Source organism: Perca flavescens, chromosome 21 (genome assembly GCF_004354835.1).
Source record: "Perca flavescens isolate YP-PL-M2 chromosome 21, PFLA_1.0, whole genome shotgun sequence".
NCBI lineage: Eukaryota > Metazoa > Chordata > Actinopteri > Perciformes > Percidae > Perca > Perca flavescens.
In genome coordinates, this window is record NC_041351.1 from 16,244,565 (window position 1) to 16,268,542 (window position 23,978).

Consider the following 23,978-nt stretch of genomic DNA (forward strand, 5'->3'; position numbering starts at 1 on the left):
AAGAGGCATGACATGTAACACAACAGCATTGGCGTCTAGCGTGTGTGAGCCGATCTACACTGTTAATCAACAACAGTCATTCATCATAGACACCCCCCATCTGGTTGGCCCTGTTGACTGACATGTCTGCCCCCTTTCACAGATTCCCACTTTGACCCCTGCAGCGGGGGACTGTCTCCAGAGTGGCTCAGCTGTTGACGCATGCACATTTCTGATAAATGAAAAAGAAGCTGACAAACTGTAATGAAGATGTGCCTTGAGAATCTTCACCGTGAGATGCCAGGGAAAAGGAGCCAGACACTGCCGCATTCGGTAAACTTAGAAAAGTATGGCAAGGCAGCTTTATTTGTGTAGCACATTCAGCAACAGGGCAATTCAAAGTGCTTTACATAAAACATTAAAGAGCAGTTAAAAACGTCAAGTAACGTACAGTAACTGGCTGTTGTTGTTTGACCATGTATATCAAGTCTGGCTGTCAACCATCTATGTGCTACAAAAAGTATCTAGGAAGCATTAGAGCTACATTTGGGAAAACAGCCAGAAGTGGTTAGCACATTTACTTGAGTACTGAAGTACAATTTTGAGCTATTTGTACTTTACACTTAAATAAAGTACATTGAGGACAATTACTCTATACTCAAATAAGGTATAAGTAATAGATAATACTTTCATGCCGCAGGGGATGTGGAAAAAAAAAAAAAAAAAAAAAAAATCAACTTTTTTGAGGGGGCTTTTTTTATTTAATAGAACAGCTGGCAGGAAAGGGTGGGTAGGGGACGACATGCAGCAAAGGGCCACAGGTTTAGAGTCAAACCTAAACTGCTGTGGTAAAGACTGAGCCTTCGTATATGCCTCAACTAGTTGAGCTACCAGGGCACCCCAAAACAGAACCACCTTTTAGAGAAATGCAACAGAGATCACGCTGTGGTGACCAATCACATAACCTATACCGCAATCAGACAAAACACAATGGAGACGCAAAAAAGCCATTTAAGGGACACTCCCACACCACAACACAACCCTGCACTAATCGCTGCAATGCCTTAGTTGTCTGTGTTGTGTGTCTACCTTTTACTTGGATTCACTTCTACATCCACTGCAGCACATCTAGAGTGGTATCAAGTGAAGTGGACTAAAAGAGACCACAAAAAAAAATACTTGCAAATCCTGCTCGTAATGAGGGTTATAAGAGGGGATGAGCGAAAGATTAGTTTAACATCAGAGGGCGCTATATGAAGTGTCAAAAATTCACTTGTTGATTATCTCAGTATATTCTGCATTTCTCCGGCCAACATAAGAGCGCAACAGGTTTAGTCAGTCCATTAATCTCATCATAAATGTGTAAGACCCTTTTCCCCACCACCTCACCCTCTAGTCTCTCCCCCCTTATCACACTCTCAGTCTGAGTGCCGCTCTTCTTGAACTCCTTAAGGGTGTTGCAGTCTCTCCTGCGCTCCTCGCTCACTGGAGGGTGTGGGTGACTTAAGTGCCAGGAGAGCTTTGAATAACAGAGAGACAGGGGAGAAATAAAAGGAATAAGAACCACAAGCCCTCAGTCTTACAGCAGCAAAGAGAAGACACAGGAATAACCATGCCTGAACCAGTCCCTGCAGGTATGCAGATACTTTTTTTTTTTTTTTTGTGAAAGTATATATACTACTTTACAATTGAGGATGTTGCAGAAATTGATAGATTGTCTAAGCTCACTTCATAATACTGTGTATTTATATTATGAGTAGTGAGTGATTACAAAAAGAATAAGATGATCTGAAAAAACAAACAAAAAAAACAAACATACATTTTGGATTTTGAAGAGGGGATTAGATGTATCTGCTGTTATAGCATGAGATGCAAAAAGATGCCAAAATGGCTTAGATGAAAGTGGATTATTTTAATGTTCAGACTAAGATGCTGCAGGGTCAAAACATTGCTTTACAGGGACACAACTCACCCCATCTGACCCACAGTACTTGTTTACTGCCAAGGTGATTTGCAGACCAACTGATCAGATGACCGCATTGCTTACTGTAACTGAAACAATTCCTCTTCATTTGGGGGCAGAAATTATATTTGTACACAGCATGACAAAAGATAGAATAGACAGAATAAAATGTTTTCATGTAAATTTAGATTAAAGAAATATTCAATCCTGACAGCAAACTGACGAATGAAGAACCAAAACAGCATATGATCTGAAAATATTTGAAAGTAGTAGTAGTTAGTAGTTTATTATTCTTAAATGACTGTTTACTTGTCCCTTGCTGCTAAAGAGTCATTTAAATGACTGTGGCTAAACTAATTTGGCATCTCATAAAGATTCACATTTTTCCTCCTCGTCATTTTCTGTTCATAAATAATATTTGAAAGGCCATAAATAATCACATAGCCAGCTGCTATGACATCATTACGGCCAGTATGCTACTGACATCAGCCCAGTGAGAGCGCCATATTGCTGACTGAACTGGAAAGCTTCCACAAACAGTTGTGGTAGGGTAACTACAGCCAGTAGAGCAGGTTAAATAAACACTGCTGCAGCTATTTGTGTGTGTCTGTATGGAGGTTAGGTTTCATGCTAGCTACTGTTACTAACTTGCCTCATGTAGATTACAGTAGTCAAGAAAAAGCACACTGGCAGTTAATACAAAGTCAAAGCCTGATATAAGATTTTTTTAGGTAAATTTAAAGTTGTTAATATTAATTTTTAATATAATACCTTTCATATTCGTTTTCTTTTAAAATAAATAACAAAGCTTGCAGCTGTGATAGTAAAAAAAAAAAAAAAAAACTGGCGTTTTGAATCATCGGGTGAATGCTGCTTTCTCATAAATAGTTGTCTGTTACAGAGCTGCCCCTCCTCCAGTTTGATCCTGTGTGGCTCTAAATCACTGATGTGACATAAACCTAAGATAAGTTGACTGTCATAGCGGCCAAGATTGTGGGAAGAGTGTTGAGACATTCAAACCCCTTCATCTTATTTCTACTGTGTGATGGGCTTTGCTGGACTTGCTAGCACATTACTCCTAATTACTGTGCACAATTTAGTTATTTTTCTCTGCATCTGTCCCCAATCCTTTTACAGATCTAAGCTAGGCCCTTTTTTATTTTTATACCAGGCACCATTTTTACTCACCATATACAGCCACACAGTTTATCTGCATAATATGGATGTGATCCCACTTTCCTCACTGTATATCTGCACCTCGCATCATTCCAAGCCAAACTCAACTTCAAAGCTTTGAGTATGAGAGTCACATAACCAGCCACTGTGATTTTAAACAGCTCAATCACTAGTCTTACAATCCTATGAAACCGAAGTCACAACATTTTCACCCTTAACCTACAGCGCAACACCACTTATTTTCCCACTCTATGAATTACTTCTGTATTTACACACGACATGAGTTGAAATGTTTTCTGAGCTGCTTCACTTAGCAGCCAGATCCCGCCCTCAGCTAACAGCTATAAATACATATGCAATAACCCCTGATCTTTTTCACTCTGCTTTTTTATTCCCCATAAGTTCATAGAGTTTCTCACACCCGAGCGTATCACATTTAACTGCAATCCTGTTGCAGTCCCATCTTAAAATCATAAATCATATCGCTTCCATCCAGGGAGTTACCTCATGGTCAGCAGGCCTGATTAGATAGGAAGCTAGTTCCTACTTCCTGTCACTACTATATTAATTGATGTGTTCTAATATTTTTTTTAATAATGTTTGGTGGAGAGACAAAATACTTTTCCACCTTAAATTTACACTTATCAATACTGTATCTTAATTAGGATTTGAGAAAGTCAGGCCACCCCATACCTTTTTTATGGTCTGGGACATTGCACACACTAAATCAAGTTGTCAGTGGTAAACACGGAAAGATAAACAAGCAGTAAGGTGAAGACCTAAAGTACCTTAAATGACCTCCAAAACCATTAAAGATAGAGGAAATGCAAACCCTAAAAAACATTCATAACTCATTATGCTTCCAGAAATAAAAAAGGAGAAAAATATTTACAGGATATAATACTACATAGAGCTTACACACACTAGCAACAGTATAAGGTAGAAAATAAAAAAGAAATCTCCCCTAAGGAAACAAAACAAATCAAAAATCACCCAACAAGCATATCTACCAATTGTACAACAGCAACAACTTTGCCAATATAATATACATATATGAGACCACAGACAGTCTGAGGGGGAGATTTAACTATGAGGAACAGCTGTTCAGAAGTTGATTACCCTGCTTTATCACAGACTTGTTGAAGATGATCAAGATTCTCACCCCAAGTGGATTGACTTAGCAGATGCTGATGCAGATTTACGCTCAATGCAGGTGTTAAATCCTCTCATGTGGAGTGTAAAGTATTTACACCAAAGTCTTAGAGATTGCAATTTTTCTCTTTTTGTACAAACACAAACACGTTGTTACTCTTTTGGTTACTTAGAGACCAACCGTTACGTAAGAAGCAGTATGGGCTTAAACATAGTTGTACACAAAAGCAGTTGTAGCATTACATGCAATGCTAATAAGAGATCAGCTGTTTGCATGAGGACAAAGGTGAGCCCAGTCTGTATACACTGCTGTGACACCTGTTTTACCAAGACAGGTGTCACTGGTTTTACAAACCATTAAAGCAAGCAAGGTCAAACGCGTCTGACTAATCAAGGACACTGCGCGCAACCAAAGAGAACGTGGCATGACTTCAGGGAGGTCACAAGACACCGGCCTTGGCATTTAGCAAGAACTGCAGGGACCAAAGGGAGAAACTTGAGCAGTCAGGTATATCATATGCTTCTATTCCAGTTAAGAATTTCCTTTTACCAGATTTAGGCCTCAACAATCCCTCCCACAGTGCTCCATACCCAAACCAAATTGACTGTTTGTCATGCTCTATAGCTCCAATTTGGTCATAGAAATGTATAGCCATTCTGCAAAGATGGTGCAGTAAATGTATAAGTTAAGTTATCTATGGTTAAGCAATCAGTTTTAAAGATTTGTGCCAGAGGTTATACAGAGGTTTTACAGAATGTATCCTTTTATCTGATAGGTAGGTAGTTTTATGAACCAATAAAATCAGATATACTTTAAATATTCCTGAAATAACCATTTTATATAAAGCCATTAGTTTCAGATTCCAATCCAGTTAGAGATCATAAACCAGGTGTAGTTAAAAGAGGAAATATGGGTCAACATCCATCATCACTCAAAATGATTTAAGATATAAGGGACAACCCAAATTAGATTAAAAAGATATATTGTCTATTAATACAATTTCTAATCATTGTATTCTGTTTCCAATTCTCAGATAAACAGGACGGGCAGGGTAAGTCAGCTGCTCCACAGTATTTGCCTACCAACATTCTGTGTGCCAATACATTATCACATTGTGACTTGATAATAGCTCTCACATTTTCACTTTTGCTCACATATCATGTGTCAAGCAAACCCACTTGACACACTCTGTGGGTGTGCAATCAGCATGCACCTTTTCTTCATTGATAAACTATTACATTTATTAGATTTTATTCATGTATGCCAGCACGCTCTCGTATGTATGTTTCTACCATTTTGCCTTCAGGCATTTTCACTGAGAATCTATTGTACTGTACATTATCAGATTACTGAAGCTATTTACTCAACTCACTTCAAAGGATGTAACAACACAGACGGCACAATGAGAAAAATGCTTTGGTTTTCACTAGTCATATTTGAGTGTGGTCATGTGATAACGGCCTGGATTTTATGTGTGACACACCGATCTATTTGATCAGCTGTTGGAGTGTATTAAATATAGGCTATGTTTCCCAATGGGGCTACCATGGTATTCATTTGATAATTCCAACAAAAAAAACCCACAAATTTTAGCCCAACAGGAGCCAACTGCAGAGGGTGAGAGACAAATAACTTTTTATTTTTATTTTTCCCCCCCATTCTCCCCCTTTTTTGTGACAGTGATTCAGTGCATTCACACGGTGTTAATATGTGACATGGACTGTGTTTGAGTTGAGTGTTGAAAAATGCATTTGAACTAATCAGTCAGGGTAATTATCTGAATAATGCAGAACAAGTGGTTTTACTATAGATAATAAGTTGAGCAATTACTGTGTCAAGCCGATAGGCGATAAGTCAATCACGTCATATGAGACAACATGAAGCAGCTGAAGGGGGATAATGCAATTATTATGCCACTTTGATTCAGCGCGTTTGCATTTCTTAGCTAGCCAACGGCATGCGTCACATGTGAAACTACATCTCGAGTGTGTGGTAACAATCTAATGTCAGAAATCCGTGAAGAGACTCTGCAAATGCATCTTCTGTGTATGACAGCATCATGTGCATCCATTTCTTTCGGTTTTGTGTTGAAACCAGAATGAGAATACATGTTCCTGTTTCCTGATTTTGAGTTGTATAGCTTGTTACTTTTGAATTGTACAGAAATTATCCATATGTACTAAGCAGACAAGACAAGCTCTTCTGTGTCGATATTAATATAGGCTACACTGACTGACTGCAACTGGATGCATTTTTTACATCTGTGAACTCACAATGATCTTTGAGTTACATTTTACTGCAGGCATGTGAAGTGTGAGCAAGTGTTCTGTTTATGTATTTTGGTTGAGTTTGTCCCGAGAGGTTACCAATTGAACGTTGTCCAGGTCACATTGTCTTCCTGTTTCCAATCACTTAACCATGATTTTTATTTGCCCAGCAGAAGCGCAGCCAGAGAGCGATGGTAGGCACCTCTTAGCATCAGGAAATAATACACACTTTCCATTAAGTTTCTCCTCAGATTCCTCAATTATGACTACATACAGTGAATCATTATAAAACTATATATTGGGAGCTAATTTCAATTCATTTTCCTTAGATGCACCCCCCACAGATGGAGGTAAGGAAGAATCCTGTACATTTTAATATGGCTGTCTATATAATTGCTAATGTATTCACATATAAGTGCATACATGTGCTACTGTGTGTGGAAATTACAGTATCTGCATGACTGTTCATGTTTATTTTCAAAGATCTTTCATGTTTCATTATGCACACACACAAATTTCAGAACCTTGACGTAATTTTTCAAAACTCTAGACACAAAACTCACAGCGGTCATCACGTGTAACACAGGTTGTCCAATGTTCAGAACATTGCATTGTACATTCATGTCTTTAAAGATATCTTGCACTATCATTGGTTCAAAAAACTAATTTATGGTGAAATACCATTGAAACATTACTTTAGATCACCCACACACAAGCTACACATAGTTTCACTGTGTCATCGTTCTTACAATCATTAAATATTGTAGTACAAAATAGGTGATACATGTTTCATTATGGTACTACATGCAAATACATCCCTGTAAAAGTACTGCAGTAGTAGAGAGAATACTACAGACACATTGGAATCCTTGAACAAAATCGGAAATATATTGATGAAAAACAATACAGTACAATCACAACATAGGTTGATTTGAATCAAAGCAAAAATAAATAGCTAGGAAATAGAAAAGACAGTACTGTAAATCAAATGCAGTGTTTCTCAACTTGCTTGTACTTTAAAAAGCAAAACAAAGAAGTGATTACTGTATTCTACATCTTCATCAACTCTGTCTTATGAATTTGGCCACAGGTTCTCATCTACATTGCAATTAGCCAAACAACTTGGAAAAAACCTTCGGGCATGGCGAACAATGTGGTATGAATGAATGAATAAATATATATCTATATATATCTATATCTATATCTATATATCTATATCTATATCTATATCTATATCTATATATATATATATATATATATATATATCTCATCAGTAACGAGTTGTCAGAATTGGACAAGCAATTCCTAGGGTCTGCATGCATACAGTGCAGTACTGTCAATACAGTAAATAGTCTTAAAGGTGGTACATGGGACCATAGAAAGAGTGTCTGATAAAGTAAACAGTAATACATTACAGTAAAGAAGGATGATGAAATATTTAGGGCTGTCAATCGATTAAAAAAAATTAACTAATTAATTGCACAATTTGCTGTAATTAATCGCTTTTTTAAATTGAGACTGAAGCTTATAATAATGGATATTTAAATGCTAAATCATTTAACTTTGCAAATATGAAGAAAAAAAACAAACAAGGAAAGGTTCTGCTAAGTTCAGAATGTTTAATATCTTTCAGAACAACAGCAGCAACAATTTGGCTTAGTCCTGCTGAAACGGCTAGAAACTGTCTGACTTGAGAGCAGATTTTTGTCACCGTCCCTGGCTGCTGTTGCCTGCTCTCGTCTACTTTACAGGCGAGGCGCAGTTCATCTCCAACGAGCCGAGAGTTCAGTCGGCGGCAGGGCAGTCGGGACTCACCCGGAAATGGCGAGCGGAATGAGGTGACTAGTCTCTCAAAATCTGACGAAAACCTTCTAAACGGACCTTTGTTGAGCTGAAATGAAGACAGATTCAGCAACTGCACGGCCTATTTCTCGCTTAAAATGTTTTCAGAAACATGTTTCAGTGAACTATCTTAGTACAATATGAGATCGTATTCTGAACGGCCGCCATGACAGTCTGGCTCTCAATATCTGGAGAAAACAAACCCATGTGACGCGTTCGTCCAATCAGCTGCCGGTTTTCATTACTTGGGCAACAATACAGCATAGCGCCGCCTGCTGTTATGGAGACGTATTACGTTTCTCAGCCGCCACATGAAGTAAACAAACACAGCTGCGTTAATTGCGTTAATTTTTTTTAACGAGTTAAATATTAAAAAATTAACGAAAAAATTAACGCGTTAATTTTGACAGCCCTAGAAATATTACATCCATAGATCATGTAGTCTAATTGGTTCCTGCTCCACGCTAATTGGTGACAATGAATTTCGTTATCTTGAAACTTTCATGATCTAAACATGGAATATTGTTTGTCTGTTTCCATACAACTATGCATTAAGAGTAATGCAACAGTTACTTATCATTTTGAGCAGTTGTATCAATTGATAGTTAGATGATTGTAATGGAATAATAGACAATCATCTGAAATGTAATGTGTGAATTGCTTTTTGAAATAGTAGTACTTTGATGTTTGAAGTTGTGTCATATTGAACAGGTGATCTTTGTTAAATGAACAAATGATCTTTGGTTTATGTGTATTGTATCCAAGCAATTGAAAAAAGTGTTAGAGTTTTGAAAAATTTGCATTTTGATCATTGGTTCTGAGTTTTGTGTCTAGAGTTTTGAAAAATGACGTCAAGGTTCTGAAGTTAGTGCCAAAGTCATTGTAAAAAACTGTATTGTTTGTCATCACTGGTCTGATATATACTATATCCTACTGTGTGAACTAAACCTTGGATTGGTTTTACAGTTTGTGCAACATGGTCAGTTTTGCAATGTACTGTTGTATTTCCAAGTACAGTGTTGTACGTATGTCAAGGAAAACACTTCAACTATTTGTATATGAAATGTAATTATGCATGGTGCTTCTGTTTGTTTATTGGTCTCCGCTGCAACTGTATGTCATCACTTGTGCAACATCAAGCGTTTGCTTCCTAGCTGCTTTTTTCAGTTACATTTGCTTCCTTGTCTGCAGCAGATTCAGAAGCTGATGGGGATGGTAAGGAAAGAGCAATGTTTATAGTGACGTGTCCGTTAATAATTTACTTTTGCCCTTCTAAAAGTATGGTTTGAGTGTTTATAACATTGTGTATAGTTTTGGTATTATGTGCTACTTGAGATGTCACATAATATATGAAGTGTTAAGTGGACATAGGTCTATGTTATTTGAAATCTTTTGACTACTTCGATTTGGACTGAAATTACAGCATGAAATTATATAAATAGAGCTGACTAAAGTGCACTCATTTGCAGTTTAGTGTGTGATGCTATCCTTGTCTCATTAACCTGTGTCCTCTACTGCTGGTACACCTCACTGGCAAATTATGCCGTTTATGTTCTTTCAGCCATTTAGAATTTGTTTCTTATGTGAAGAGTGCTGCCAATCCCATCCCATCTGTGAGCTATGATACCAGCTCTCTTTTGCCTCCATCCCTCTGGCAACTCAAATAATGAATGGGAACACAGCTGTGCTATGTGTAACAGTGATCGTGAAACAATGGCAGCTGTCGCTAACATACCAAGTGACATCTGATTAGATGACACTTTTATTAACATCATGCTATACTAGGAAACTGCAAGGAGAGATCAACCAGTGAGGTCATCCAAGATATCGTAGGTTAGGTTTTACATGTGAAATTCAAGAGCTGTCCCTGTCTGCAATGGTCTTTCATGGTCACAGCTCCCATAGCGATGCATTCGTATCTGGGCGGCGGTAGTGGCAACTGAGAAGTCCACAATCTTCTGTACAGTGCATATTATCACATGTTGTGGAGAAGTCTATAGCATTCCTTAGCTCTATAGGTCTCAATGGTGTCTTTACCACATAGCCTGGTAGGCCAGGAGGATAGGCAAATTGTCCATCATGACTACTTTCTTCTTATGCTATCTGGCCAGTGTAGCAAGACTTGTGTGTAAAGTGCATGGGGCTATGCAGATGAGTGGTGGGTAGTCACAGACTCCACCAAAAGTGACATGGCTGCTTTGTGTCCTCATAACCAGACTTCTACTGTATCTTGGGGAGGTTGACTGGTGACATGCTAAGCGAAGAGAAAGGTCAAGCAGCCAGGGTGAGGTCATTAAATGATACGTTTGGTTACTACCCTGGATGTCACATTCATAAATTACTTAGAATGTGGAATGTAATGCTTCTGGGAAGCCTCTTCCCATCTCTTCTTAGCATTTATGGGTGCACATCTCATTGTCCTTCTTTCCTCTCATGAATGCCCATCGCTAAATGTTGGACACCACAAGTTCCTCCTGCAGTACAGTAGCATCGGCTGCTCAAGGGAAGAAATGTATCTACTTTGTTCCAGACAGAGATGTTCCAGGCACAGCTCAGCATAAGCTGTGGCACATATATTGGAAAGAAAAGACAATCACATTGGCATAGCATGATTATAGGGAAACTGGAGCATGAAACAAAGAAGTAAAAGGGCTCAGCAAGTGCAGACTGTGCACAATTGAAACACCTTGTGGTTGTCACTATCAGCCATGTGCCTCCCACAGTGGGATCACTTGCTGTTTCCCTTGGGCAAGCTAGGTTTAGCAAAATGCTAACTTTTCATGGTGAAGTGATTGAATTCAAATTATTAGCAGGTTGTTAGCATGGCTAGCACGCTAGGCCTAATCCAAGGACAGCAGCTGAGTGAAGTTCAGAGGGAAACCTAAAGAGACTTTTCTTTGGTCACAACAAAGCCTAGTGTAGATGCAAGGCGATCCATATACAATTTTATCCGTGGGAAAAGGCTTACAGTATACAGAGTGTAATCTGCCATTTACCTTAATTTTATGAAATCCTTGCGTTACTCTTGGGATACAATTTTGATGACACACACACACACACACACACACACACACACACACACACACACACACACACACACACACACACACACACACACACACACACACACACACACACACACACACACACACACACACACACACACACACACACACACACACACACACACACACACACACACACACACACACACACACACACACACACACACACACACACACACACACACACACACCATTGGTGGTGGTTTGATTTTTCATGCCTACCCTTTGTTTGACCCCAAAGTCCTGACTCCGGAGTCACTCCGAGTATGCCGTCAGTGTGTCTATTAGAGTGGAATTTCTGTGTGGGAAGTGCTTAACATAGCAACGCTACCCCAACAGTTTTGGGGTACTTGCACCAGTATTGGACATTGTTTGATGGTTATAAGAGCATAACTTATAGAGATGTATTAGTCTTCGGGTATCTTTAGTTGGAAATGCATCAAACTTAGATAAAATTATTATATTCTTAACACATCGATGCTCTAAACGAAATATCTTTTAGGTCAAACTTCAGTGGTTTATTAAGGCGGCCTAGATTCACATGCTCTGTATGGGGTAAAGTAATTGCCTCCTTTGTGACAAGCAGCCTGGCAATATCAGTCCAAAAGAAGTAACCATGGAGTTTTCAGTTTATCACAAGTTTGGTGATTAAACATGCAGTAATTAACACATTTGATTACTTTCTGTTTTGATTGATAACAGTCACGATCTTCAATCTGTTTTGATTGCATTTCCTGTGTGTATTAATGTAATACTTCTACATAATAATTATTGTGTAATTGCTGTTCACTTGCACTTGTTTGACCTCAAGAGTTTACACTGACTTATGGTACAGTATAACCACAAATTGTTATACTTCCATATGTTAATTTGATTTTACCACCGGAGCAAACCCAGAAGAGGAGGGTAAGGCACAGTGAAGGAATTTGACTACCTACTGCATGCAAATGTATTGTTTTGAAATGCAGATGTATGCTTCCCATGTGTTGTTATGTCTTAGTCACATATCATGGCAAATAAAGATGTCAACAAGTATATAAAACCAAATAGGGACTTGCACTGTATAGTATGACTGTATTGAGATGCTAATGTTAATACCAAGTATGCATTGTTAATTGATTTGCACCTTGAATGCTAAATCTTTGATATGGGTAGAAAGTGCTGATGTATGGAGGTCAACAGGTGCACTTGCCTGAAGATTTATACTTAGCTCAGTCAGGGTTCATTAACACATTCTGGACCTTCTAATTGGTTAAGATACTTTGCTGAAGAGATTATGTGTCACTGGAACTTCTGCTTGCCTGAATACTTGAAACACCCACATTCCTCTCTTGTCCTTTTATGTGCTTGGAGCTGTGGACACGGAGTGTTTTACTGGTCACATGACTGTGTTCTGAAGCACTCTATGTTCAATGTCTCATTTGCTGTCATTATTTAAGTTACTGTACATACAGGATAACATAAAAAAAAGGAACAACTTGTATCTGTTATGATTGGGGAAAACAAACCCTATCACTGTTCTACTGGAAATGTCCATAAAGTACAGCACAGTTTTGCCAGAACATGACTTCTCTTTAAATCTATAATACAACTATAGGATATTTACATTTGCAATAAGCAAGAAAAACTATAAATACAACTGAAGAAGCACACTCTGCAATGATACAACTTTGGATAGTTTGATAAGTGGTTCTAATATAGTTTTAAAAAATGCTAATTTTTGATTTGATTGACATCTGGCAATGATACCTCACAGCTATGCGGTACTGTATATGCAACATTGTTTTCATGTTAGTATGTTGTTTTCAGTCTGTGATTTACAATCTTTCATGGTTGTTCGTTAAAATGTCTAAGCATTTTACTGTGTCCTTTGCATTTTGGTTTGCTGCACACTGCGGTTGTTGCAGATGCTATTTAAGGGCTCTTGTATGTTTTTTTTCCCTTTCAGTGCTTGAGTTAGCTGATTCCATCGAAATTGATTTAAAAATTGCAAAAGTAAGGAAACTAATTCTCTCTTTCTTTCTAGAGCCAGGCAACACTGAGCTTACTGGGCTCTTCGTCGAGAAGCCACCAGAGAATGTAGTCGCTGTTGCAGGTTAGAAACGCAAATGTATTGGCGACAGGAAGCAGTAGCAATCCATAATGTATAACCTGATTACGTTACATGAATTAATTGCTGTCGGTGCATGGCAGGAGCGGATGTCACTTTCATAGCCAGGGTCGACTCCACCACCCTGACAAGAAAACCCACCATGAAATGGCTGAAGGGAAAGTGGATGGACCTTGGAAGCAAGGCTGGGAAACATATGCAGTTCAAGGAAACTTATGACAGGAATACTAAGGTGTGTGTTTAACAGATCTGATCCTCTTCCTTCTAAACTAACTAAGAAGTATTAAGTCATATTTCCCCCCCTGTCCCAAAGATCTATACTTATGAAATGAAGATCATCAAAGTAGTCGCTGGAGACGCTGGGGGCTACAGGTGCGAGGTAACGGCAAAAGACAAGTGTGACAGCTCCACCTTTGAGATCTCTGTTGAGGGTAAGTGAAAATGGACACTGGCCTGCTGAGGCTGCCTCAGTTTCCATACGTGCTGCGGTTTTTTTTTTATCTGATCCATCCCTAATGTGCGTTCTCTGCAACTTATCTCGTTACAGCTGCACAGCAGGAGGAGCAGCAGGCAGATATTTTGTCTGCCTTCAAGAGAGAGTAAGGGCTATGGGGTTTGCATTTCAGCCTGTATCAGTAGTTGGTGTGTGCATTAGTGAGAATACACAAGAGGAAAAAAAAAAAAAAAACATACTATTTATAGTGTGTGTCTTTCAGCACAGGTGGTATATGACAGTATAGTAAATTGAATATGTCATATCAGAGGGTATGCCTGATCTTGGTTACATGGTATTCTTTGCATACTGTATCTCCGTTTTCATACACACAGGGGTGCTGGCGAGGACGAGGGAGATCTGGATTTCAGCGCTTTGCTGAAAGCCACTAAGAAGTGAGGAGCCGTGCATTATTTAGTTTGCTAAACTATCAAGCTCACAGTATGATTGTTTCCTTACATATATATCCGTTTCCCTGGACCCGACAGGAAGAAGAAAGTAAAACAGGAACCAGAGATCGACGTGTGGGAATTGCTTAAGAGTGCCCATCCAAGCGAGTATGAGAAAATCGCCTTTGAGTATGGCATCACTGACCTGAGGGGCATGCTAAAACGTCTGAAAAAGATGAAGGTCGTTGAGCCCAAGCATAGCGAGGGTAAGTCATGTCAAGCAAGAGTTGAAGGGAGGGAAAGAAAGAGAGATTTAACCTCAGGGGAGGGGGAGAGGGAAGTACAGCAGGGGAAGAAAGTTGGCAAGGAAAAGCACCATGAAACTGGACACAGAAATAAGAGAAGGGAGGTGTTTGTGAGCTGTTAAGATGATAATTCTTTATTTTGTTCCCCCCTTTCTGCATGTAACTCCAGCTTTCCTGAAGAGGCTCGAGTCTTGCTACTCGGTGGAAAAGGGCAAGAAGATTGTCCTGAGATGTGAGGTGGTCGATCCCAACACCCAGGTCAAATGGTTGAAGAATGGCCAGGAGATCAAACCCTCAGCCAAGTACATGCTTCAAAGCGTAACCATATATACATCAATTATCATTCAAGGAGATCGTTTTTAGCATCTTTTTTTCACCGTGCTAAGCTCCATGAAAGACATTTGCTTAATTAGAATATAGCATTAGGCTGTATCACATTAACCATTCAAGCTTCGATGGACTTAATGGGCAGTGTTTTAAAAATACCATGCTAAAATTATCTGTGACACAAAAGTCATGCTCAGAAACGATGCAGCCATCAACAAGTTTTATTTTTAGGCGGTCATAGGGAGCCTCAAAGATAGTTAAGCAAGTCTCACAGCTCATGCCTAAATCAATGCAAAAAAGCAACTCTCATTTCTTGATATAAATACAGGTGAACTTCAATAACAAAGCCAACAGTTGGTGTTGTTCAAAGAGCCATAACAGGCTGGTTTAGTACAATAAGAAATCAGGCTCATAAAATAATCAAATAAGTATTCAAAAACCATATTCAATTGCAAATTACTAACACTAATAAAAAATGAGCAAAACAATGTAAAATAAGTGTGAAGTAAACGGCAACCAGCACGTTGTCTGTGAATTGAAGACAACACATGTTCATTTCAGTCCAACCTCAGTAAAACAAAGTTTAATATTAGAGACATTATTGCACCTTGCCACTGCCACTATTCCTGGACTGTTATGGCCATTTACAAACAAAACAATCAATTGTTGGCAGACCCACATTTGTAATTTAATTCTCTTGTAATAAAAATTCAGAATTCAAAGTTCAATATTTCCATAAACATACAATCTCTCAGTGTTTATTTGCACCCCTACATTACCCTAACAATCACATAATCCTTAATAAAAACAGAGCTTATTTGGCTTACCAAGGAAGCATGTGCACAGGGGTCCTCACAGGAGAAGGAATGCCGCTGACACACCTGTGCCTCATGAGCCTCTTAAAGTTTTAGATGCTCTCACCTTGATTGGCCAAATTGTGCCTGGGTCCTAGTGTCCACCGTCTATATAAGTTTGAAGGTCTTACGTAATGTGAGAAAAATCTATAACTCAGTTGAGAATGCATAAACTGGGTTTTCTTAACAGAAATCCAATCTTTAAAAGTAATTGGCAACATTATATGTTACATTTGAAAAAATATTGTGATTATTTGAAGACATTTGTACTCAAATATGCCAATGCCAAAGTAAAACTTTTTGTCACTTTTTAAGGTACATCATAGAGTCAAGTGGGAATGTCAGAACCCTTACCATCAATAGGGTGACCCTGGCTGATGATGCTGCCTATGAGTGTGTGGTTGGCGAGGACAAGTGTTTCACAGAGGTGTTTGTCAAAGGTTTGACAGTTTATCAGCAGTAAAACATCTGACATAAGTCATGTGAATTTGTAAACCATATAGCATTAACATTGAGTTTCGGCTGAATTTATTAATTTTCACGTCCCTCTCCGCTCTGCCCAGAGCCCCCTGTGACCATCACCAAGCTGATGGATGACTATCACGTTGTTGTTGGAGAGAGAGTGGAATTTGAGGTTGAGGTGTCGGAAGAGGGCGCCAATGTCATGTGGTCAGTATATCTGTAATTTACCAATATACTGTATAGGCTCAATCAAGCTTGGAACAACTTTAGGCTTTAAGTCCAGGCAGATTCTAACAGCCTTTGTCCATTCACCATCATAAAAAATGGGGGAAAAAGCACAAGGGTGATGTAAGATGTCAAGTTGTGTGTGTCTGTGTGTGTGTGTGTGTGTGTGTGTGTGGGTGTGTGTGTGTGTGTGTGTGTGTGTGTGTGTGTGTGTGTGTGTGTGTGTGGGTGCGTGAGTGCGTGTGTGCGTGCGTGCGGTATGACAATATGCATTGTCAAAACGATATAAAAATGTTTATCGTATATATTGTTTCTATATTGTTTCTATCGCAATGTCAAAAAATCAGCGGCCAACTGCGTCATGTCAATATTTATGTCATTTGGACGACTCTTTAAGTTCTGAACCTTACACGTTATGGTCATGTTGCACTTAAGTTTATTAAAAAACAAGAAAGTATTCGTGTGTGTGTGTGTGTGTGCTTTATCACATTATGGGGACAACACAGTCATGTCCTGGTGACCTCTTTGGGGACATAAAATTAGATCCCCACAGGGGAAACCTTTCAAATAAATACAGGAGTCATTCTGAAGGTGCCTGTGTGTTTTTAGCATTGGCCCATTGGAGATAAAACATAGAATCCTTTACACAGTTCACCAAGCACAGACTCTTTTTTCAAGTTCCCATTGATGAATGCAAAGCCCATTCGTATTTCCCAAAGCAATGTTTTAGCAGCCACTGAATTGTGGCAACATCACAGTATGTCCTGTTAATTGACATCATACTCCTGCTCACTGTTACTATTTAGTATTAAACATTTAGCAGGGACGTGTTTCAAAGAGACTCGCTCATTTTCTATTCATTTCCAGGTTCTTTGAGGATATCGAGCTTCACAAAGACAAAGATTCCAAGTATCGCTTCAAGAAGGATGGAAGGAAGCACACGCTTATCATCCAAGAGGCAACACTGGATGACATTGGAATGTACCATTGTTGGACAAATGGGGGTCATACCAAAGGAGAGCTGGAGGTGGAAGGTACCACTGGAAAATATTATATTGCAATTTTTATTGCCCAGTTTATTAAACATTTGAAACTAAAAACTAATAACTGTTAATTAGTTTATTTTAGTTTGTGAAAAAGTGTGCACACTTTATTTTATAGAGATTTATTATATTTCATCTGGTTTTCTGTCATTTAAATGCAGTGCTGTGGATGCAGCTGAATTTAACTGCTGGCCCAAGGGCTTAACGCCTCTCTTTGCAAACAAGCTAACAACTCATGGCAGTGGGTGTCAAGACGTTGCCATCATGAACATTATCTTCCCCCTCCCCCTTTACCTTCACACGCTCTTCTTTCCTGCCTGAATTGTTCTCTTGTGGTTTCCAATGTCTTATTTAGAAAAACAGCTGGAGGTGTTGCAGGACATTGCTGATCTGACAGTCAGGGCAACAGACCAGGCTATGTTCAAGTGTGAGGTGTCTGATGACAAGGTCACAGGAAAGTGGTTCAAAGACGGAGTGGAGGTCTTGCCAAGCGAACGCATTAAAATGACTCACATTGGAAGGTACAAGGACATATGAATAGTTATAAAAGCATTTTAGAATATTTATCATAACTGAGGATCAAACACATCCTGTGTTCATTAAAAATGTTCTCTGTTGCTTGTTTCAGGTTTCATCGGCTGATTATTGATGATGTGAAGCCAGAGGATGCGGGAGACTACACATTTGTTCCTGATGGATACGCTCTGTCACTTTCTGCCAAACTCAACTTCTTGGGTGAGAAAGAAAGAATGATTACAAAGGTGCTATTGTGGATGTATCAATCATTAGCAGCCTATGTGTTAATGCCAAGTTTTTTTTTTCTCTTACAATAGAAATTAAGATCGACTATGTGCCCAGACAAGGTAGGGAGCCTAAATGGTCTCAGTTTACAAATACTTTAAAACTCTTTTTAATCTTCATATCCCAAACCCACTTCCACAAACTTACTATCTCTCTCTCTCTCTCTCTCTCTCTCTCTCTCTCTCTCTCTCTCTCTCTCTCTCTCTCTCTTTGTTTGTTGTTCATTAACCAGATCCTCCAAAGATCCACCTGGACACCAGTGGAAACATGGTCTCCCAAAATACCATCATTGTGGTGGCAGGCAACAAGCTCCGTCTGGATGTGGAGATCACAGGAGAGCCAGCACCTACCTGTGTCTGGTCAAAAGGAGATCAAGTAAGGATGTGACAAGAAAAAAATGACCACTTATTTATTAATCACCCTGGCATCCATGATATTGGAAGGTGAAGCTGTTTGTGCAGTATGGCCTGTTTTTTTTATTCTGCGCTCACTATCTCCTCTCCCTCTTTGTCTCTTCCACTGGGCTTCATTTAAATGCTACCTCACCAGCAAACAAAACTGCTGTTCTGTTTAGATTTGACCAAAACAATGTGAATATATGTGCCAGGCAGTTAGGGGCACAGGGGTGCAAACACAGAGACTGATATTTATGGTCTGAGTACCAAAGTGCCTTTTTTTGGAAACAGGATATGTCTGTGCCCTAGTGGGACAACTCCATGCTTCTTATTTTGCCACAATGTCACATCGGTATAGGGCTTTAGAGACCACTGGTAAGCCAATGTGCTGCCAAAGTCTCCCTCTGGTCAACTCAAATGGCCCAATAAATGCCCTTCTGATCAGCCCAAACGTCTCTGTGATTTGCCCCAAAGTCTCTCTGGTTAGCCTGTGTGCCGCTCTGGGGTAGCTTTAGGGTGAACCCTGCTTCTGTACTTGCACATGGTAGAGGTGCCCCTTTGTAATTTTCACACCTCTACTTCAGAGAGTCTTTGCACAGCCCTGACTAAAGAAAGCTGTATTATGTGCATTTTAGTGTCACGTTTAACTCACACCCACATTTAGTGAAAATAAATGTCGGTCTTAATCACCCTTGACTCATTTAGTTAGGTGTGCTTGACTCAGATGTTTCCTCAAGATGGAATTGTGGATTGCATCTTCAGCACTACTTTGAAATACCAGTGCAAGTTACCCTACACGGCACTTAGACGCTGAAATTAGTTTGCTGTTTGTTAGCCAATTACAGACACTGAAGGGCGCATAAGGGTGGAGGCCAGGAAAGATCTGAGCTGCTTTGTCATAGAGGGGGCAGAGAGGGAGGATGAGGGCAACTACACCATCTGTGTTACCAACCCTGCCGGAGAGGACAAGGCTATGCTGTTTGTAAAGATTGTGGGTAAGTGAAGATCTTATTATAACGTCAACTGGTAGTAACTGACGTGCTGTGATTTGGTATGATGTGGTTTACAATTCACCAGTTTTCAAATAGTTCATATGTAACTAACTGTAATTGTATTTTAGATGTGCCTGACCCCCCTGAGAACATCAGATGCACATCCGTGGGAGAGGACTGCGCCAGCATCGTTTGGGACGCTCCCAAGTTTGATGGCGGTGCACCACTCAAAGGTAAATTCAAAGGAATTTTGTCTTCACCTGTTCATATTTAATGGGCTGTGCATATGGAATTTTAATTACGTTTCTTGGGTTTCTGTGTGTCTTAAATTATTATTCTGCCTGTGTTTTATGGTTTCTTGGTTTCTCCTTCATCAGGTTATCTCATGGAGAGGAAGAAGAAAGGCTCCTCCAGATGGACAAAACTCAACTTTGATGTTTATGAATCGACTACATATGAGGCCAAGAGGATGATTGAAGGTGTTTTTTATGAGATGAGGGTGTTTGCTATCAACAGCATTGGCATGTCTCCACCAAGTATCACCTCCAAACCCTTCATGCCAATTGGTATGTATCGCAGCGATCTTTATGCCATCTTTCTCAGCTTCCTCCATTTGCGCGCCCACCCATCTTCAGTCAACCCAATGATTCTCTTGAGTCTCTCTTTCTGTCCCCCTCAGCCCCAACTAGTGAGCCAATACGTCTGTCAGTGCATGATGTGACAGACAGCACATGCACCCTGAAGTGGCTCGCCCCAGAGAAGATTGGAGCTGGGGGCCTGGATGGCTATGTTATTGAATACTGCAAGGAAGGAGGTGATGATGAGACCAAACGTTTTATTTACATTCATACACATATGGAGAATTTAACAACATTCTCAAATCAAATTGCAACTTAAGGACATTTTTTTGGTTAGGTTCAAATGGCACAGGTCACAGACCCAACAAGAGAATGAATATCTATAATACTATCACAATGAATATATGTGACAGAACAAAAGCATGAAAAGTAATCAGATTTAAATCCCACTCACTGTGATCTACTGCATGTAATTCTCTGTGATTCCAGACACTGAGTGGGTGGTGGCAAACCAGGAACTTTGTGAGAGGCAGGGATTTGTGGTGCGTGGCCTTCCAGTGGGGGAGAAAATCAACTTTAGGGTGGTGGCAGTAAACATCGCTGGACGCAGTCCTCCAGCTTTGCTGGGACAACCCGTCACCATCCGTGAGATCATGGGTGAGTCAGTCAAAGAGTACTTTTAAACATATTTTATAGATGATATCTCATATTCAGTTATAGCATTTTTAGTGCTTGTTATGGATAATATAGACAGATACTTAATACTATTAGTAAAGTACAATGCTGTGTATTTTAATAATTTGTCTTTTTCTGCTTTAGAGCATCCTAAGATCCGCCTCCCTCGCGAGCTGAGATCAAAGTACATCAGGAAAGTAGGAGAAAAGATCAACCTGACCATTCCCTTCCAGGTTAGAAACAAACCTCTGCTAAGGTTTTGGATTGGTTCCATATTTTTCATTAAAGCCTGTGTTAATGTTTTTGTTAAAAAAAATACCAGTGGGAAACTGGTATTAAACTATAACAAATATATGCATAATGTCTATGGAGGGAGTCTGTTTACAGGTGTTGGGGAGTACTACTGCATATGAGAAATAGTTTAATTTGTGTGTGGCTCCAGAGGGAGCTGCATTGAATAAAAAAGGCATTATCTCTGTTTCTGCTGCATAAATTTTTTTTAACAGTCCATCATTAGTCAGTGTTGTGGAAGTGGAATGCAAAATTGGTGGCGTACCCTTTTAATGAGAAAAGCCACATTTTTTTTAACACTATTATTCATTGTAGGAGTGCCCTTTTCTCCCAGCTAACTTTAGTGAGAAACACTCTGAAAGGACTAAAGAAAATCAGATTCTTATTTTCCTGATCATAATCAGTAGCTTATAACACAGCGACTATGTTTCTGTTTAGGATATTGTCTGTCAAGTATTGTATTTTCACAGCTAACACAGTAGAAGTTATCATCCACCACTTTGAAATTAAAAGATTTTTATTTTGTGCCATTAATCATTTTGGAATAGTAAATGTCACATCTCTACAAAAAAGATTACAAGCAAAACCTTTTTATCCTAAAAAATGGCTCATTTCTGTGTCTTATAGGGTAAGCCTCGCCCTGTTGCGACCTGGTACAAGGATGGTCAACCCCTTGACCCCCAGATGGTCAGCGTCCGTAACTCAAACGTGGACTCCATCCTTTTCATCCGCAGTGCAGAGAGAGAGCACTCTGGAACATATGAGCTGGTGCTAAAGATTGAGAACATGGAGGACAGAGCATCCGTCGTCATCAGGATTGTTGGTAAGATTGTCAGGTCTCTGACAACTGGGGACATCCGTTTCTACTTGTGCTAAAATGTTTTTTTATCCGTCAGTGTCTGCATTTCAGTGAGAACTATTAATTTAAGAAATCATTCCTTTGAAGAGAAACACAGCTTGGGACTATCTGAACTCCATCACAACTGAAATGCACTGACATTTAATCCATTCAGATAAACCTGGCCCTCCTCTGAACGTGAAGGTGACAGAGGTCTGGGGCTTCAATGCAGCACTGGAGTGGGCACCGCCCAAGGACGATGGCAACTGTGAAATCACTGGATATACCATCCAGAAGGCAGACTTGAAGACTAAGGTGAGAGAGGAGGGGGAGGGGGTAGCATTTCAAACCTACAGTAGATCATCCCTACAGTCTGCTGCATGTACTGTAGGGCCTGCAGCTCAACAATAATGCTGAGAATACAGTGTCAGACGCTTTTTCTATATGCTCAATTGAATTTAACATTATCACATTTTTCTCTCTACAGGAATGGTTCACTGTTTATGAACACAACAGACGAGCTAACTGCACAGCTTCAGATCTGATCATGGGCAATGAATACATGTTCCGCGTCTTCAGTGAAAACATCTGCGGCCTGAGCGAGGAGGCACGTCTAAGCAAGAACACGGCTGTCATCGCCAAGACAGGTGTGTGCACGTGGGTATAGTACAGTATGTGTTTGTTTGTAGTGGATTGGATTTTACACTAACGTCCTCACCCTCCCACCCTTCTACATAGACCTGGAGATCAAATTAAACCCCTACAAGGAGAAAGACATGTCCTGTGTGCCCAAGTTTACTCAGCCCCTGATTGACAGATCTGCAGTGGCCGGTTACAGCACAGCCATCAGCTGTGCCGTCAGAGGCTTCCCCAAGGTAAACATGCATTTTAAAATAGTGAGTCACAGGAGGCGTCTGACACTGCCGGTTCTCATAAGCAAATTAAAGTCTGAAGTTTGCAGTAAGAGAGACATGTATGCAGATCTACCAGCAGTAGCCTTTCATATCAAACAACGTTGTACAAAAAGAAGAACTTTCTGTAATCTAACAATTAGATGTTGCACCTGATCTTTTAATAACTTGACTTTTTCATATCTCAGCCTAAGATCGTTTGGATGAAGAACAGGATGATCATCGGTCAGGATCCCAAGTTCTTGATGCAGAACAACCAGGGAGTGCTGACCCTCAATATTCGCAAGCCAGGCACCTTTGACTCAGGCAAATACTCCTGCATGGCTGTCAATGATCTGGGCCAGGACGAAGTGGAGTGCAAGCTGGACATCCGAAGTAAGAACAGAGGGGATGAGAGGAGCTGCAGGGTTGGAGGCAGATGGGAGGGGAGGGATGAAGGAGGAAGGGGAGCGTTGGTAATTTGAGTGCAAGATGAGTTTCTTTTGTTGTTTGAAATACAGCAGATTAGGTGGTTAGTTTTGATTATGTGATGCACACTCAAAGCTAAAAGCTGACTGTGTTTTTACGATGACAGCTGCAACAGAATTTAATTTAAAAACAAAATACTTGCCATTCAATTTGGACTTATTTCAACAAAATCTAACTCTCATCATCTGTCCTGTTATCCCACAGTTGCCGCAGACCCGGAGAAGAAGTGAGAAACCGAACAGCAAAGAATGTGAAATGATATGAACCAGTGAATGACAGTATTTAGAGTACACTGTCACAGAGTGAATAAAATAAAATGTAGAGATGCCTGCTATAAATAACGGTTTATTTCAAATGTTTTATTTAAGTTAGTTAA

General features: G+C 39.7%; 2 protein-coding genes across 13 annotated transcripts in view; one reads left to right on the forward strand and one right to left on the reverse strand.

Annotated features, from left to right (window-relative positions):
• Positions 1 to 15,935, reverse strand: part of LOC114547816 (stonustoxin subunit beta) — a 35,478-nt gene extending 19,543 nt beyond the window's left edge. For both annotated transcript variants that reach the window (XM_028567262.1, XM_028567263.1), the window contains exon 1: positions 15,897 to 15,935. The gene's annotated coding sequence lies outside the window, so the exon portion shown is untranslated. The remainder of the gene's footprint in view (positions 1 to 15,896) is intronic.
• Positions 1,383 to 23,940, forward strand: mybpc2b (myosin binding protein Cb). Of its 11 annotated transcripts, none has more exons than XM_028567249.1 (32): positions 1,383 to 1,613; positions 5,305 to 5,322; positions 5,865 to 5,888; positions 6,709 to 6,732; positions 6,868 to 6,888; positions 9,575 to 9,595; positions 13,472 to 13,540; positions 13,639 to 13,787; positions 13,869 to 13,986; positions 14,103 to 14,154; positions 14,384 to 14,443; positions 14,537 to 14,703; positions 14,912 to 15,044; positions 16,239 to 16,363; positions 16,487 to 16,592; positions 17,478 to 17,644; positions 18,009 to 18,174; positions 18,282 to 18,388; positions 18,487 to 18,516; positions 18,687 to 18,829; positions 19,685 to 19,844; positions 19,970 to 20,074; positions 20,219 to 20,407; positions 20,521 to 20,655; positions 20,909 to 21,076; positions 21,239 to 21,327; positions 22,013 to 22,208; positions 22,399 to 22,538; positions 22,711 to 22,870; positions 22,962 to 23,098; positions 23,323 to 23,509; positions 23,807 to 23,940. In XM_028567249.1, the coding sequence occupies exons 1-32, from the start codon at positions 1,592 to 1,594 to the stop codon at positions 23,830 to 23,832; spliced, it is 3,414 nt and encodes a 1,137-aa protein (XP_028423050.1). In that variant the 5' UTR covers positions 1,383 to 1,591; the 3' UTR covers positions 23,833 to 23,940. The 11 variants fall into 11 exon arrangements, with proteins under 11 accessions (XP_028423050.1, XP_028423051.1, XP_028423052.1 ...); XM_028567250.1 differs by having other exon boundaries at positions 6,712 to 6,732; XM_028567251.1 differs by lacking the exon at positions 9,575 to 9,595.
• Positions 23,941 to 23,978: the final 38 nt, after the last annotated feature.